Here is a 16,158-nt window from a genome sequence, read left to right on the forward strand (position 1 = left end):
CAGGCTGGTGTGCAGTGATGCAATCATGACTGACTGCAGCTTATGCCTTCTGGGTTCAGAGGATCCTTCCACCTCAGTCTCCCAAGAAGCTGGTACCATAGGTGCACACCACCACACCCAGATAATTTTTTTGTATTTTTTGTAGAGACGGGGTCTCACTGTGTTGCCAGGGCTTGTCTCAAACTTCTGAGCTCAAGCAATCTGCCTACCTCTGCCTCCCAAAGTGCTGGGATTACAGATGTGAGTCACCGCACCCGGCCGGCCAGGTCTCATTTTAGGAAAGGAGAATTAAACTGGAATTGACATTCCTTGCTATCTTTAGTCTTTCATGAACTCCTCTGATCCAGCTTCTGTGCCAATACTTTATTAAAATGGTTGTCATCCAGTGCAATGAGGCTGTTCTTCATCTTTCCCTTTCTTGGCCTCTACTTTACAATTCAATAGTATTGACCACCCATGCTTTGTAAAAGAATCCCCCTGCCCCTTGACTTCAGGGATACTACACTATTCCTGGTCTTCACATTTATCTTTTCATGATGCATCTGTTCTTTTCCTGTGCCTTTTGCCTTCTCCAACTGCCTCCCTGGGTACTTTTCCTGGAGCTGAGAACCTGACTCTCTGAAATCTATGCTGACTCCCTCTAAGAAAGCATCCTTTCTCCTGATGGAAGGAAGGCTATTTGCTGTGTCCTCTCTATTCATGGAGCTGTCTTCTCACTGGAGCCCCATTCCATTCTCTGCCCACTGCAGTCTCACTTGTCTGTCTTGCTCTCACCAAAACCACACTGTTATTTTTCTGGTCTCCAAGCCTTAGCCCTTTTCATAGTAAAAACATAAGCATATAACTAAGTGCTCAAATGGGTATTCCCTCCACAAATTTTCCTTCCTTTTCTTTTAAAATTATTTTCTTTAAAGTTTATTGCAATCCTAGAACTTAAGTTTCTCTTGCACCCCTCTTGCCATCACCGCCTTGGCTGCACCCCTGATCTAAGGTCTAAGACTGACTTTCTCACCTAGGAGGGACCTCTCTCTGGAGCCCTCCTAGCCTCCTCTCCTTCCAGTTCCCACAGCTGCTGATTTCAGGTTAGTCTTCCCTAGCTACTGCTGTTGTCACCTCACTCATTGGAAAACCTTCAACCACTCCTTATTTTCACCCTCACAGAGTCTAAAGTCATTAGTTTGACTTTCAGGATCCTTTGTAATCTCGGTATTTCTCTATGTAGGCCATCTTATTTCTTGCTACTCTTTAGCACTATTCTGCTTCAATACAGCCAGCCTCTTTATGCTTTCGAGAACATGCACATATCAAGTCCTATGCCTTTTTGAAAATGTTCACCTTGCCTGAATGCTCTCCTGACCTGAGTAAGTTTTCCCTCGCTCTATCAAGTTATTCTTGATGACACGAGTTTCATGAACTTTCTTTCCTCCTAAGCTTGCACATTGCTTCAAGCCTGCATTGAATGCATTCATTAGAGCTTAAATGCTGACTATCCTGAACTATGCATTCTTAATTTGCATGTGTCATCCCATGATTTTCTAATCAGACTTAAGCTCCTCATAAATACAAATCTTGCCATACTTTTTATTTTTCCCCTGAGAGTGCAGTAGTAAATATTGATTGATGCTACTTAACACTTGTAATCTGAACCTATATAACCTGATAGGTATAATAATTTAATATTAAAGTCATTAAAAATTGAACAGAAGTTTCTTGATTTACTTTTTTATTTTATTTATTTATTTATTTTTGAGACGGAGTCTTGCTCTGCTACCCAGGCTAGAGTGCAGTGGCGAGATCTCAGCTCACTGCAACCTCCACCTCCCGGGTTCAAGCGATTCTCCTGCCTCAGCCTCTGGAGCAGCTGGGACTACAGGCGCCCGCCGCCACACCCGGCTAATTTTTTGTGTCTTTAGTAGAGACAGGGTTTCACCATGTTGGCCAGGATGGTCTCAAACTCCTGGCCTCAAGTGATCCTCCTGCCTCGGCCTCCCAAATTGCTGGAATTACAGGCATGAGCCACAGTGGCCAGCCTTTATTTACTTTTAATGGGATTTCAGAACCATTTTAATATCTAAACAATGTGATAAGCAAATCTATAAGCCTAAGAAATAGACAAATTAAGAGGTGATTATTTGTGTCACTGACATTGTTCATTTTAGGATTTGCCAAAGGTCCTTTGAGTATCTCTCTCCAGAAAACCGACCTTCCTATAGATCGTCTCTTGCAAGACATTGATGAATAGGAAATTTAAATGCTAATGTTGGAAGCCAGTCACACAAAATACTTGAGTCACCCATATTAAAGATTAATTTGATATGAAGATAGAGCATCTGTAATATTAAATGTAGCATCACTGAAGAATAGGTCATTTTAGAAAGCAGTAGCACCTGTACTCACAATTTTCAGGACTTCCTGTAATGACATAAACGGGAATACACTATATTAGAGTCTGGGATGAATAGACTCTGTTAAAAAAATAAAACAGCCTTACCTTTACATAATCATAAAGGCATCTTTGCCTAGTACTTGCTGCCTCCAGAGCAAATGTATTGAAGGTGAGGTGAATTACTTTGTTTACAGGTGCAATTATGATCCATACACAGTTTAAATTCTTGTCATACATTCCATTCGAATCAGAATCAGGAGAGGCAAAGGTATTATTCGAGCCTGTCAGATAACCACCACATCCTTGCTGAGGCCCTGCATTAAAACAAAGACACATCACTATGCAGACCAAACAGAACCGACCTTACATTGTACATGGAGGATTTTTAAAAAGAACATAGTTTCCATTTTCTGTCACACTCTGAGAACATGATCAGATCATTCCCTCCTGGGCTCCCTCCTTTCCTCCCTCCCTCTTTTCTTTCTTCCTTCCCCGCACCCCGCCCCATCTCTCCCTCCTTCCCTCCCTCCATCTTTCCCTCCCTCACTCTATCTTTCCATCCCTCACTCTATCTTTCCTTCCCTCACTCTATCTTTCCCTCCCTCAATCTATCTTTCCCTCCCTCACTCTATCTTTCCTTCCCTCACTCTATCTTTCCCTCCCTCACTCTATCTTTCCCTCCCTCAATCTATCTTTTCCTCCCTCAATCTTTCCCTCCCTCACTCTATCTTTCCCTCCCTCCCTCTATCTTTCCCTCCCTCCATCTTTCCCTCCCTCACTCTATCTTTCCCTCCCTCACTCTATCTTCCCCTCCCTCACTCTGTCTTTCCCTCCCTCCCTCTATCTTTCCCTCCCTCACTCTATCTTTCCCTCCCTCCCTCAATCTTTCCCTCCCTGACTCTATCTTTCCCTCCCTCCCTCTATCTTTCCCTCCCTCACTCTATCTTTCCCTCCCTCAATCTATCTTTCCCTCCCTCTCTCCATCTTTCCCTCCCTGACTCTATCCTTCCCTCCCTCACTCTATCTTTCCCTCCTTCACTCCATCTTTCCCGCCCTCCATCTTTCCCTCCCTCACTCTATCTTTCCCTCCCTCCCTCTATCTTTCCCTCCCTCCCTCTATCTTTCCCTCCCTCACTCCATCTTTCCCTCCCTCCATCTTTCCCTCCCTCACTGTCTTTCCCTCCCTCCATCTTTCCCTCCCTCCATCTTTCCCTCCCTCACTCTATCTTTCCCTCCCTCACTCTGTCTTTCCCTCCCTCCCTCTATCTTTCCCTCCCTCCCTCTATCTTTCCCTCCCTCCCTCTATCTTTCCCTCCCTCCCTCTATCTTTCCCTCCCTCACTCTATCTTTCCCTCCCTCCCTCTATCTTTCCCTCCCTCCATCTTTCCCTCCCTCCCTCTATCTTTCCCTCCCTCACTCTATCTTTCCCTCCCTCCCTCTGTCTTTCCCTCCCTCGCTCTATCTTTTCCTCCCTCCCTCTATCTTTTCCTCCCTCCATCTTTCCCTCCCTCCATCTTTCCCTTCCTCACTCTATCTTTCCCTCCCTCCCTCTATCTTTCCCTCCCTCACTCTATCTTTCCCTCCCTCACTCTATCTTTCCCTCCCTCCCTCTATCTTTCCCTCCCTCACTCTATCTTTCCCTCCCTCCCTCTGTCTTTCCCTTCCTCACTCTATCTTTCCTCCCTCCCTCTATCTTTCCCTCCCTCCCTCTATCTTTCCCTCCCTCCCTCTATCTTTCCCTCCCTCACTCTATCTTTCCCTCCCTCCCTCTATCTTTCCCTCCCTCACTCTATCTTTCCCTCCCTCACTCTATCTTTCCCTCCCTCACTCTATCTTTCCCTCCCTCACTCTATCTTTCTCTCCCTCACTCTATCTTTCCCTCCCTCACTCTATCTTTCCCTCCCTCCCTCTATCTTTCCCTCCCTCACTCTATCTTTCCCTCCCTCACTCTATCTTTCCCTCCCTCCCTCTATCTTTCCCTCCCTCACTCTATCTTTCCCTCCCTCACTCTATGTTTCCCTCCCTCCCTCTATCTTTCTCTCCCTCCCTCTATCTTTCCCTCCCTCCATCTTTCCCTCCCTCCATCTTTCCCTCCCTCCCTCTATCATCTTTCCCTCCCTCCCTCTATCTTTCCCTCCCTCCCTCAATCTTTCCCTTCCTCACTCTATCTTTCCCTCCCTCCCTCTATCTTTCCCTCCCTCCCTCTATCTTTCCCTCCCTCAGTCTATCTTTCCCTCCCTCAGTCTTTCCCTCCCTCCCTCTATCTTTCCCTCCCTCCCTCAATCTTTCCCTTCCTCACTCTATCTTTCCCTCCCTCCCTCTATCTTTCCCTCCCTCCCTCCATCTTTCCCTCCCTCACTCTGTCTTTCCCTCCCTCTCTTTCCCTCTCTCCCTCTATCTTTCCCTGACTCTATCTTTCCCTCCCTGACTCTATCTTTCCCTCCCTCCCTCTATCTTTCCCTCCCTGACTCTATCTTTCCCTCCCTCCCTCTATCTTTCCCTCCCTGACTCTATCTTTCCCTCCCTCCCTCTATCTTTCCCTCCCTCACTCTATCTTTCCCTCCCTCCCTCAAACTTTCCCTCCCTCCATCTTTCCCTACCTCACTCTATCTTTCCCTCCCTCCCTCTATCTTTCCCTCCTTCCCTCTATTTTTCCCTCCCTCCCTCTATCTTTCCCTCCCTCACTGTATCTTTGCCTCCCTCCCTCTATCTTTCCCTCCCTCCCTCTATCTTTCCCTCCCTCCATCTTTCCCTTGCTCCCTCTATCTTTCCCTCCCTCCATCTTTCCCTCCCTCCATCTTTCCCTCCCTCCCTCTATCTTTCCATCCCTCCATCTTACCCTCCCTCCCTCACTCTATCTTTCCCTCCCTCCCTCTATCTTTCCCTTCCTCACTCTATCTTTCCCTCCCTCCCTCTATCTTTCCCTCCCTCACTCTATCTTTCCCTCCCTCCCTCTATCTTTCTCTCCCTCCCTCTATCTTTCCCTCCCTCCATCTTTCCCTCCCTCCATCTTTCCCTCCCTCCCTCTATCATCTTTCCCTCCCTCCCTCTATCTTTCCCTCCCTCACTCTATCTTTGCCTCCCTCGCTCTTTGCTTCCATAGCAGAGCCTTCAGGTGTCTCCTTCTTATTCACAGAGTTGCTGAAAGAAGCGGGAAAACACATAGGGTTCTACAGACGTTTTTGGGATTGCTCATGTGATTTATTGAAGATTTTCCTGGCCTTGAAAAATCCAGTTTTATACAAAATCAAGTACTTTGCATAATAAAGCTGGTGGAAAATGTGCATATGTTTTACTTTTATGTTCTGCTTTCATGAACACTGTCAGACTGAAAACTGAATTCATGAAGAATTTACCCAACAAACCAAGAAAATTGCTGCCAACAAATCTTTTATTTACACAGTGTGATAGAAAGAGGCTGAGAGGCATTTAACACTGCAGTCCAGTTTATATTCAGCCACACTCTATATTTAACTTTTTCTTTTCCAAAACATGAGAAGCTAAAGGAAAAAATCTTTAAAGAAGAAAAAGGCGTTCTTTGAGATAAAAATTTTATAATTCAGAATAAAAATACAAAGGAGAGATAAAGAATAATCTCAAGATGATTAAATGGTCTACCGTAAAAGAATACAAAAAAACAATCCTCAGAACATAAGATTTAGTTTTGTCTACTCCATGGCCTAAGCAGATAGCTCAGAAATGATTTAAGAAGAACATAAAGGGATGAACAATTTATTGACAGTCTTGAAAGAAATGGTGAAATAAGCTCAAAATAGCCCTAGTAGGAACAGGGATTAAACTGGTGCTGAAACTAATGTCTATAAAGCTTGTATTCTACACAAATATAGGTCATAGCTAGTTCCAAAGTTAAACTTTGCTGGGATTGGCCTTCAGTCTATTTTTCTCATTCCATTTTCTGCTCACGGTGAAAAGACTGCTTTCAACATTAGGGGGTGCTAAGATTTTGTTCTTGGACCTTGGCAGTAAACATGAACAATGGCGGCTCTCCTGAACCCTGTCTGTAAGTCCAATGGATAGCAAACGCGCAGGGTGATTTTTGTTACAGGCACATTACTTAGTAGGTCAGGCTTGGCCTGTCCATAGCTTCTAAGTCAGGCGAAACTATAGAGTATTTGCATAGTCAGACATTTCCCAAAGTTGAAATGCTTCCAAAGGCCCAGTCCCTGATATATTCACAGAGGTCATCTAGGACAAAATTATTCTGAAACGTAAGCAATACGCAGTGCTTCACCACATGTTGCTAATGATTCTGCTCATCTGAAATGGGCCTGCAAACTAAAGAGAGGGTTGGAGTTTGTGGAGTTTGAGCAGCTTTGATTCCAGTGTGAACTGACTGTTACTTAAGGAAACCACTTAAGCTTATTGGCATGCGTAGCACAGAAGAACGATGACTGAGGGTACGAATGGATTGATAAATTTATTTATTACATATTGTTTTCATATTCAAGAAAGTATATTTAGTATTTAAGTAGAGAAAGATAAATGATAGTCCATTAGTAGTAAGACATAGATAAATAATGATGATGCAATTTAGAAAATGATAGGTTCAGTAAAAGAGGCAGAAAAGTCTTACAGTTTTGCAAAAAGATGAAGATTACTTTGGGCTATGAGGATCTCAACTGTTCCAAGGAGGAGGTGATTTGGATCTGGGTCTTGAAGCATAAATAGAATAAAACCATGTAGAAATGGAATTGGCATTGGCAATTCCAGCCTGAAAGAATCTCTTGATCCAAGGCTAAATGGGCAAGAATTTACATTATATGCATGGGCAAGCATAACTCTGAGAAAAGAATAGGGCACATGAAGGAGAATAATGAGAACTAGGATTGGGAAAACAGGATGGGGTCTTCTATAGAGGGCCTTCAATGCTGGATTACACAGAGTTTGGCTGTCAGACTGTGTTCTGTGGCTAATGGGATTCAGTTGAAAGATTTTTAATCAAGTAAGTGGTAGAATCAGGATGCACTTGCTAATCAAGTCTTATCTAAAAATCGATCCAGAACCAGCATTTTACATGTAAGGGAACGAGACTGAAGGAGATGAGACCAGGTGAAAGGACATTGCTGTGGTGAGGGCTGCAGGTAGGAGCACTGAAGAGCTGGAGGTAGGTAGACAGGAAAATGCTGCTGCTGGGCATTATTCTATTAACCATCAGCTTCAAAAACTAAATGTTATTTTTAAACATTCAAGCTATATTTATCACTACTTGTTTATTAATTGTTACTAATAAGTTCATAAGGGCAAGATGGCAATTGTACTTGGGCCCAGTGAATGCCATTACACACACTTATTATGTAGTACTACTGCTATGACTAATGCCATAAGGCAGCACACCCACATTCCAGGGAACCCCAGAACAAGCAGCCTTAAATCACTGATGTGTTTGCCATGGATTGAGTGGTAAATTGGCTGATCCATCCTCCCTCCTTTCCTTCCTTCCTTCCTTCCTTCCTCCCTCCGTCCCTTCCTCTCTTCTTCCCTCACTCCTTCTTTTTTCTTCCTTTCCTTTCCTTTTTTTTCTCTCTCTTTCTTTCTCTCTCTTTCTCTCTTCTTTCTCTCTATCTCTCTTCCCCTCCCCTCCCCTCCTGTCTCTTCCCCTCCCCTCCCCTCCCTCCCTCCTTCCCTTCCTTCCTTCCTTCCTTTCTTCTAGATGAGGACTTGCCATGATGCCCAGGCTGGTCTCGTATTCTTGGGGTCAAGCAAATCCTTCCACCTCAGCCTCTTGAATAGCTGGGATTACAGGTGCATGCCACCATGCCCAGCTTAACTGGCTGATTTTTAATTCTTCAGTCTCTCTCTTTGCACTGCACTAAAATGGAGAGTATATTTTTCTGTGCACTTGATGTTAGGCTTGGCCCCACGACTTGCTTTAGAATGAGTGTTAGTGGTCATGAAGCAGCCAGAGGCCTTAAACGTGCTTACGTTTTGTTCTTGTTTTTATTGTTGTCTAGGACTTTGTGCTCCTGTGATCCACTAAGATATCATGCGCTGAGTAACTGCTGGTTCAAAGAAAAAGTGGATTCATGTGGAGCAGACTTGAACCCAGACTCAACTTTACAGCCAACTACAGCCAACCCGCAGCTTGGAACGGAGGCAGGCAAGCTAGTCCGTGGACCCATAAGTGATAAAAACAAATGCTTTCATTATAAGACACTGAATTTTGGATGGTTTGTTAAGTAGCACTGTCATGGTAATAGCAGACTAATACACACAACTAATATTAATAGCTTGTTTGAGCTATCAAACTATAATAGAGCTCCTTGTTCAATTCACAAAATATACACACAGAATAAAGAACATGGAGAAAAATATCATGAGATAATCCTGGCCAAAATAGTCAAATATTTGAAGTGAATATCATATTACATGAGTGAACAGTTATTTGTGTAGTGCAGGGAATAGCAATTGCTCTAATTCCCCCTCTTTAGTGCTTAAATATAGCAAAACTGCTCCATGCAAAATGAAATGTAAGTGTATATGTCTTTGAGAAAATGTAATGATCAATATTAACAAAAGAAGGGTTCTTTCCTAAAAGGAGCTATTGCCACATTGCTCTTTCTGTGTTTCAATGGAGGAGGAATATAAACAAGGGCGACCTCTGTGACTATGAAATAGAGTCCCACGCATCAGAAAGTCATATATATTTACCATACTGGTATTTTGAAATTGCATTTTTTAATGTATAAGCCATCTTAACCTTGATATGTTTAGCATCACCAATCCATCATTTCCTCATTACTACACATTTTTGGGCCACCTAGACAGCTCTCATCCATCAGCACCTGCCTCATCAATCAGGTGTGTTAGTCACTCTCTGATGACACACTCTGTGTCCAAGAACAAACGTCACTCTAACTTTCTTCCCTGAATTGGAAATATCTCTCTCACACAAAAGAGCCATTTCTTCAGAGAAAATACATGTTTTGGCTAAAGAAATATTGGAAATATAACCCCATAATAAGGAGTGAGATCCAGGTCTAAATCTACTTAATTAAAAGTCGGTAACCGAATCCTGAATTATTACCTTCCAATGACTAAACCTCAGAGTGAAGCTTAAGCCAAGATCAATCTGATAAGGGAAAAAATAGTTACATTCTCTCGGATAAAACATCTCGAAGGCTTCAGTGGAGTTAGATACATTTTAAAATCATTATTTGGAGAACTGACATTTTTGTGGCTCACATTCTATATGGCTGACATTTTTTCCTGAGGTTGTCTGCATAGTATCTCTGCCTGTCTCTGGTTGAGCACTACTGAAGGTGCACAGTGTGCTGTACCAGCACATACAGACTGGCTTGACTTCAGGCGCTCTCCTGTTTCCAGCAAGCCATCTGTGGCTTTAGGCTGCAGCTGAAGGAAGCTTTACTGGAAACTACAGGAAGCAGAATACAAAGACATTTAAAGCTGGTGCCTTAGGGAAATGCGAGCACACCTAGACAGCTTCCTTTCTACCACCCAGGGATGCAGGGCTAGAAATGCATTATCCTTTTTTGGAATCAGCCTTACTGTAATTTATAAAGCTGCAGATACACAATTGCCCCAAAGCAGTGTATTCATGTAAAAACATTCTACTAGGTTTCAGATGAAACTGGTTTGTCTTTTTCTCTAAAAGTAAACAGTGTTTATTATTTTACTCCCTAATCTCCAATGTGTACAATACTTCAGGTATAATATTTATGTTTTACAAGAAAAAATGTTAGTAGTTTTTTTAATGAGGTTTTTTATTGTTTTGTTTGTTTTTAGTAGCTTCACTTACTTTGACTCACTTTAGTTATCCTAATTTGAAACCCAGCTTAATCTAAATTAAAATGTGTATTTAGTCTGGTAATATTTAGGAATCATAAAACTAAAAGAATGGTGATTTACTAAAAGAAAGGTAATTTCAGGAAGCTAATCAGTAGCTGTAGTTAATAGAAAAAGAGCAATACTTGTATAAAGAACTTAGGAGAAGGAAAATTTTATCGTTATCTTATAATTTATCTTGCATTATTTAGATATCACTGAAAATGCTCTATGTATACATCATTAGCCCCAGGGCATTTTATGAGAATCATTCTTTCCAACTTGGAAATTAAAAAAATAATTTACTAAGCAAAATGACATGATCATGTCAGTTGATGCTGAAAAAGGATTTGACAAAATCCAACACACATTCATGATAAAAACTCTTGGCAAACTAGGAATAGAGGAGAAATTTCTTGACTTGATAAAAACCATCTGCAAAAACCTACAGCTAACAGCATAATTAATGGTGAAATACTAAACGCTTTCTCCCTAAGATCAGGAACAAGGCAACGATATTGATTTCACACCCCTCTAACTCAGCATAGTATTAGAATTCTTGCCAGAATAAAGCAAGAAAAAATATAGAGAGAGACTGGAGAGGAAGAAATAAAATTTCCACTTTTGCAAGTAACTATTAGCTGCAGAAAATCCCAAGTAATATGGAAAAACATTCTTAGAACTAATATATGAGTTCAGCAAGAACTCAGGATAAAGGAATAATACACAAAAATCAATCAAATTTTAATATACTAACCATTAACATGTGGAGACCAAAATTAAAAAACAATACCATTTATAATCATTACAAAAAAATGAAATATTTAGGTATATACTTAATGAAGCATATACAAGCTTATGTGATGAAAATTACAAAATAATGAAATAAATAAAAGAAGGCCTAAATAAGTCTAGATACATATATGTTCATGGATTGGAAAACTCAACATAGTAAAGACATCAGTTTTCCCCAAATTGATGGATAGATTTAATGCAATTCCTGTAAAAATCTCAGCAAGGTTTTTCTGCAAACATCAAAAAGCTTAACTTATTTTTATTTTTATTTATTTACGTTTTTTTAGGATAGAGGCTTGCTCTGTCACCCAGACTGGAGTGCAGTGGTGTGATCACAGCTCACTGCAACTTTGAACTCCTGGGCTCAAGGGATCCTCCTACCTCAGCCTCCCAGTTAGCTAGGACCACAGGCAAATGCCACCATGCCTGGCTAATTTTGTTATTTTTGGTGAAGACAGGGTCTTGCTATATTGGCCAGGCTGGTCTTGAACTCCTGGCCTCAAGGGATCCTCCCACCTTGGTCTCCCAAATTTCCGGGATTACAGGCATGAGACACTGCACCCAGCCTTTATTTTAAAATTTATATGGAAAAGCACAGGCCTTCAAATAGCTAAAACAACTTCACAAAGAAAAATGAAGTGGGAGAAATCACTCCACCTGATATTAAGGCTTACCATGTAGCTATAGTAATCAAGACAGTGTGATATTGGTGAGGAGTTAGACACATAATCGATGGAATAGAATACAGAACCCAGAAATAGACCTATACAAATATGTCCAACTGATTTTTTTCAAATGTGCCAGTGCAATTCAATGAAGGAAGGACAGCCTTTTCAACCAATGGTGCTAGAGCAATTGGACATCCAGAGGCAAAAAACTGACTTCCACCTAAATCTCATATCTAAACCAAAATGAGCTCAAAATGGATCATAGACACAAATGAAAAATGTAAAATCATAAAACTTTTAAAAGAAAACACCAGAATAATCTCTGGGACCTTGGGGTAGGCAAAGAATTCTTAGACTTGGTATCAAAAACATGATCTATAAAAGAAAAAGTCGATAAATTGAACTTCAACATTAAAAACTTTTGTTCAGTGAAAGGCCAATATAAGGCAAGAAAATTAAAAGGCAAGATATAGACTGGGAAATAACATTTGCAAACCACATACTGACAAAGGATCATTGATTGAGAATAGATAAAAAGCTCTCAAAACCCAACAGTAGAAAAATAAACAATTCAATTAGAAAATGGGTAAAAGATATAAATAGATATTTCACCAGAGAATAGATATATAGATGACAAAAAGCATGTGAAAATTGTTCACTATTAAATTAAAACCACATGAGATATTAATACACACCTACCAGAATGGCTAAAATAAAATTAAATAACAACAACAGCAACAATAACAGTACTCTACAATGAGATGACCAGGGGAGGGATGGGGGTCCCCAGTTATAGAAAGCAATGGCTTCCTAATCAAAATAATACAAGCCAGAGCATGATGGAATAGCATCATAAAGTCCTGAATGAAAATAAATGCCAAATTAGAACTCTATACTCAGAGCAAGAATCCCACAAAATTTAAGAAAATCAAGTCATTTTCGAAAAACAAAAACAAAGAACACTTTTTACCAGAAGATCTCCAATGAAAGAAACATAAAAGAGAAGTCTTCCAAAAGAAATACATTAATCCCATATGGAAGCATAGAATTTCAGGAAGAAAAGAAAAATAACAGCAAGGGTAATTTTACATTATTAGTAATTGTGTAAAACAATAAAAATGTTTTATGTACCTATTATGTACGTGGAATTAAAATACTTGGCATAGATAGCACAAAAGACAGGAAGTGGGTAAGTGGGTTTAAAATGTTCCAAGGTCCTTGGATTGATGATTGATTATAACATGATAAAAGTATCAACTTCAAATTAGATTCTAACATATTAAGGTTGAATACTGTAATCTCTAAGGTAACTACTGAAACAAGAGTAACAGGATGTATAAATAAGAATTTTAAAAGGGGAGTAATAAAAAAGTGATTAATTTTAAAAAGAAAAAATAGTTAAAGGAAAACAAAAAGAAGTGGGACAAACAAAACACAAATAGTACAAAGGTCTATCTAAAACTAATATTGTTAGTAATTTTATCAGATATAAACACATTAAATTCTTCAATAGAAAGGCATAGCCAAACAAAAGCCAAATACATTCTTCAGGATAGAGACAAGTTGAAAATAAAAGGGTTTAAAAACATATCATGCAAATATGAATCAAAAGAAAGCTATGGAAGTTATACTAAATCAGAACAAGTAGAAATTAAGGCAAAAAGCATTTAAAAACGTTGTTACATAATGGTATCAGTCAATCCACTAGAAAGATATAATAATTATAAATGTACATGTGCCACATTATATGGCTTCAAAATAAAAAAGAGCAAAACTCCAGCCAAGATGTTTCTACTGAGCTTCTAACTCTCTTATCTGACTACCTACTGAACACTACTAGCTGGATATCCTAAAGGCATAAAATTCTCCAGACAAAACCCAACATTTTTATTATTTTATTCTGCAAAGCACTGTCCTCTCCTAGTAATTTTCTATTTGAATAGTGGTGTCACAAGACATTGTCCAGAAACCTTAGGAGCATTATTATTTCTTCTTCCCAAGCCGCTTCTCTCAAATGGAACACTGTGTTATTGATTCAATATCTTGAGGATTTCTCCTTTCAGTCTCTTTCTTTATTTTCATGGTACCACTGCTCTTACCATCCCATGCCTAAACTATTGCAATACTTTTCTAACTTTTTCCCTGGAATGCTACTTCAAAACATCATCCCCAGAGGTGCTGGGATGTGCTTTCTAAAATAAATCTGACCAGATGATAGCACTCTCCAGCTCAAAACAATGACTGGCTCCTCTTTGCACATGATACAGAGCCCTCCATGTCTGGCCTTTGCATATCTCTCCTCTCTCAGCACCTATTGTTCTCTGCCTTATGCCCCAAAGCATTACCAATGTTCAGGTTAGCCGGCATCCATTAAAATGGGATGCACCTGTAACTTTGTGCATGTGTTGTATTTCTCCATAGATTGTCCATTTTCCCAATGAATGCCTTTTTTTTTTTTTTTTTTGAGATAGAGTTTCACTCTGTCACCCAGGCTGGAGTGCAGTGGTGTGATCTCCACTCACTGCAACCTCCGCCTCCCAGGTTCAAGGGATTGTCCTGCTTCAGCTGCCCGAGTAGCTGGGACTACAGGTGTGTGCCACCAAGCCTAGCTAATTTTTGTATTCTTTGGTAGAGATGGGGTTTCACCATGTTGGCCAGGCTGGTCTCAAACTCCTGACCTCAGGTGATCAGCCCGCCTCAGCCTCCCAAGCGCTGGGATTACAGGCGTGAGCCAGCATGCCTGGCCAATGAATGCCTTCTTATCCTTCCAAAATAATACTATTTATAGCTAAAAATTCTTGCATGTGAAATGAGTGACAAGTATTTTCTAATTTAATCACTGAACCCTATAAGGTCATTATTATTAGTGTACTGTTTTTACAGATAAAAAAAAAATCAAGACTCAGAGTGGATAAGTAAATTGTCCAAGATCGACCTCATTGAGATGTACAAACTGAGTTTGAATCTGGGATGTGATGCTCCACGTTTACCCTCTTACCCACTGCACCATAATTCAGGACTCACATTCTCTGAGGTGCATCCTCTAACAGTCCTGTGTACTTTCTTCCACGGAACATCCAAGTACCATAGATCCCTTCTTTCCTGCTTCCAGTGCCCTTTTGCATACATTTCTGTTAAAAAGAATCCCTGGGGGCCGGGCGCAGTGGCTCACACCTGTAATCCCAGCACTTTGGGAGGCTGAGGAGTGATCATGAGGTCAGGAGTTCGAGACCAGCCTGACCAACATGGTGAAAGCCCGTCTCCACTAAAAATACAAAACTTAGCCAGGCGTGGTTGCATGCGCGGGTAATCCCAGCTACTCAAGGGGCTGAGGCAGGAGAATTGCTTGAACCTGGGAGAAGGAGGTTGCAGTGAGCCGAGATCATGCCATTGCACTCCAGCCTGGCAACAGAGTGAGACTCCATCTCTCTCTCTCTCTCTCTCTCTCTCTCTCACACACACACACACACACACACACACACACACACACACACAAATCACATCCCTGGGTATTTTTATCAATTGCCACAGAGGCAATGAAGGCTTACTAAGAAAATCATGAGTTTGGGGGACAGTCAAACCTAGTTCAAAGCCTGGCTTTACCTCTTACAAACCCTTTGGACCACAGACAAATTACTTAATCTCTTAAATTCTTCTTTCTTCCTTTGTAAAATGGGGTAATTCCTGTCTCATCTGGTAGCTCTGAGGATTGGATAAAGTAATATACATCAAGCAGCTCATGCTACATCTGGTAGGGCACAGGTTCAGGGACAAGCAGTGATTTTCACGATGCCCTGGGATTTCCTGACAAGTCTTTACTTGTGAGCGAGCAAAATGTACAGCTACCATGTAATGTTAACAGACTTTTCACATATTAGAATGAAGAGAAGAACACGGTCCCACTATTATATTTCCTAACAATTTATTTATAACAAAAAAATGTTTTAAAATTTTTATTGCTCACTGCATATATTTTGTTTTTATGTTCCTGGGAATGCTATAACAAAGCCAGGCTGATCTGAGTAAGGATGTTGATTATTATAGGGAATTTATGGGTACAAATAATTTAACCCAAAATAACCAGTTACCTGCGACAAAACTAGGTTGCGTCTTGTGTTTTAGATTACACATAATAAGTGCTTCTTCCCAGCACCTGTTCCCTTCAGTGTTTTTCAAAATGTTATCCTATAATTTACCATTAACTCAATTTTATCACTTAGTTTGGTCTCCACTATACCATGTGGTTTTATTTTCACAAGGACAGCCCCATCTTTCAAGACCAGGAGTGGCAATCTAGTCATTGGTGGGGGCACAGACTCCAGTGTTGAAATATGTTTATTAAGAACCTTTCCTTTCTTCTTGCTGATGTGGTATTTAACTCCTGTCTACTTGCTTTTGTAAAGTTTTGGTGAACTAAGCATTTGTTGGTTTCTTTATCCCGTTCCCACATTCTCAGCTCAGCAAAAAACCTTTCCCCATAAAACCCACAAAGAATAACCTGAAGAT

General features: G+C 40.7%; 1 protein-coding gene across 1 annotated transcript in view; it reads right to left on the bottom strand.

The window, feature by feature from the left end:
• The window catches only part of CUBN (cubilin), a 309,428-nt gene that overhangs the window by 25,099 nt on the left and 268,171 nt on the right, over nucleotides 1-16,158 (bottom strand). Inside the window, exon 60 of the mRNA XM_031015408.3 lies at nucleotides 2,492-2,700. Coding sequence (XP_030871268.3) covers nucleotides 2,492-2,700 — 209 coding nt within the window. The remainder of the gene's footprint in view (nucleotides 1-2,491; nucleotides 2,701-16,158) is intronic.

The sequence above is a fragment of the Gorilla gorilla genome, chromosome 8 (genome assembly GCF_029281585.2).
Source record: "Gorilla gorilla gorilla isolate KB3781 chromosome 8, NHGRI_mGorGor1-v2.1_pri, whole genome shotgun sequence".
Taxonomy (NCBI): Eukaryota; Metazoa; Chordata; class Mammalia; order Primates; family Hominidae; genus Gorilla; species Gorilla gorilla.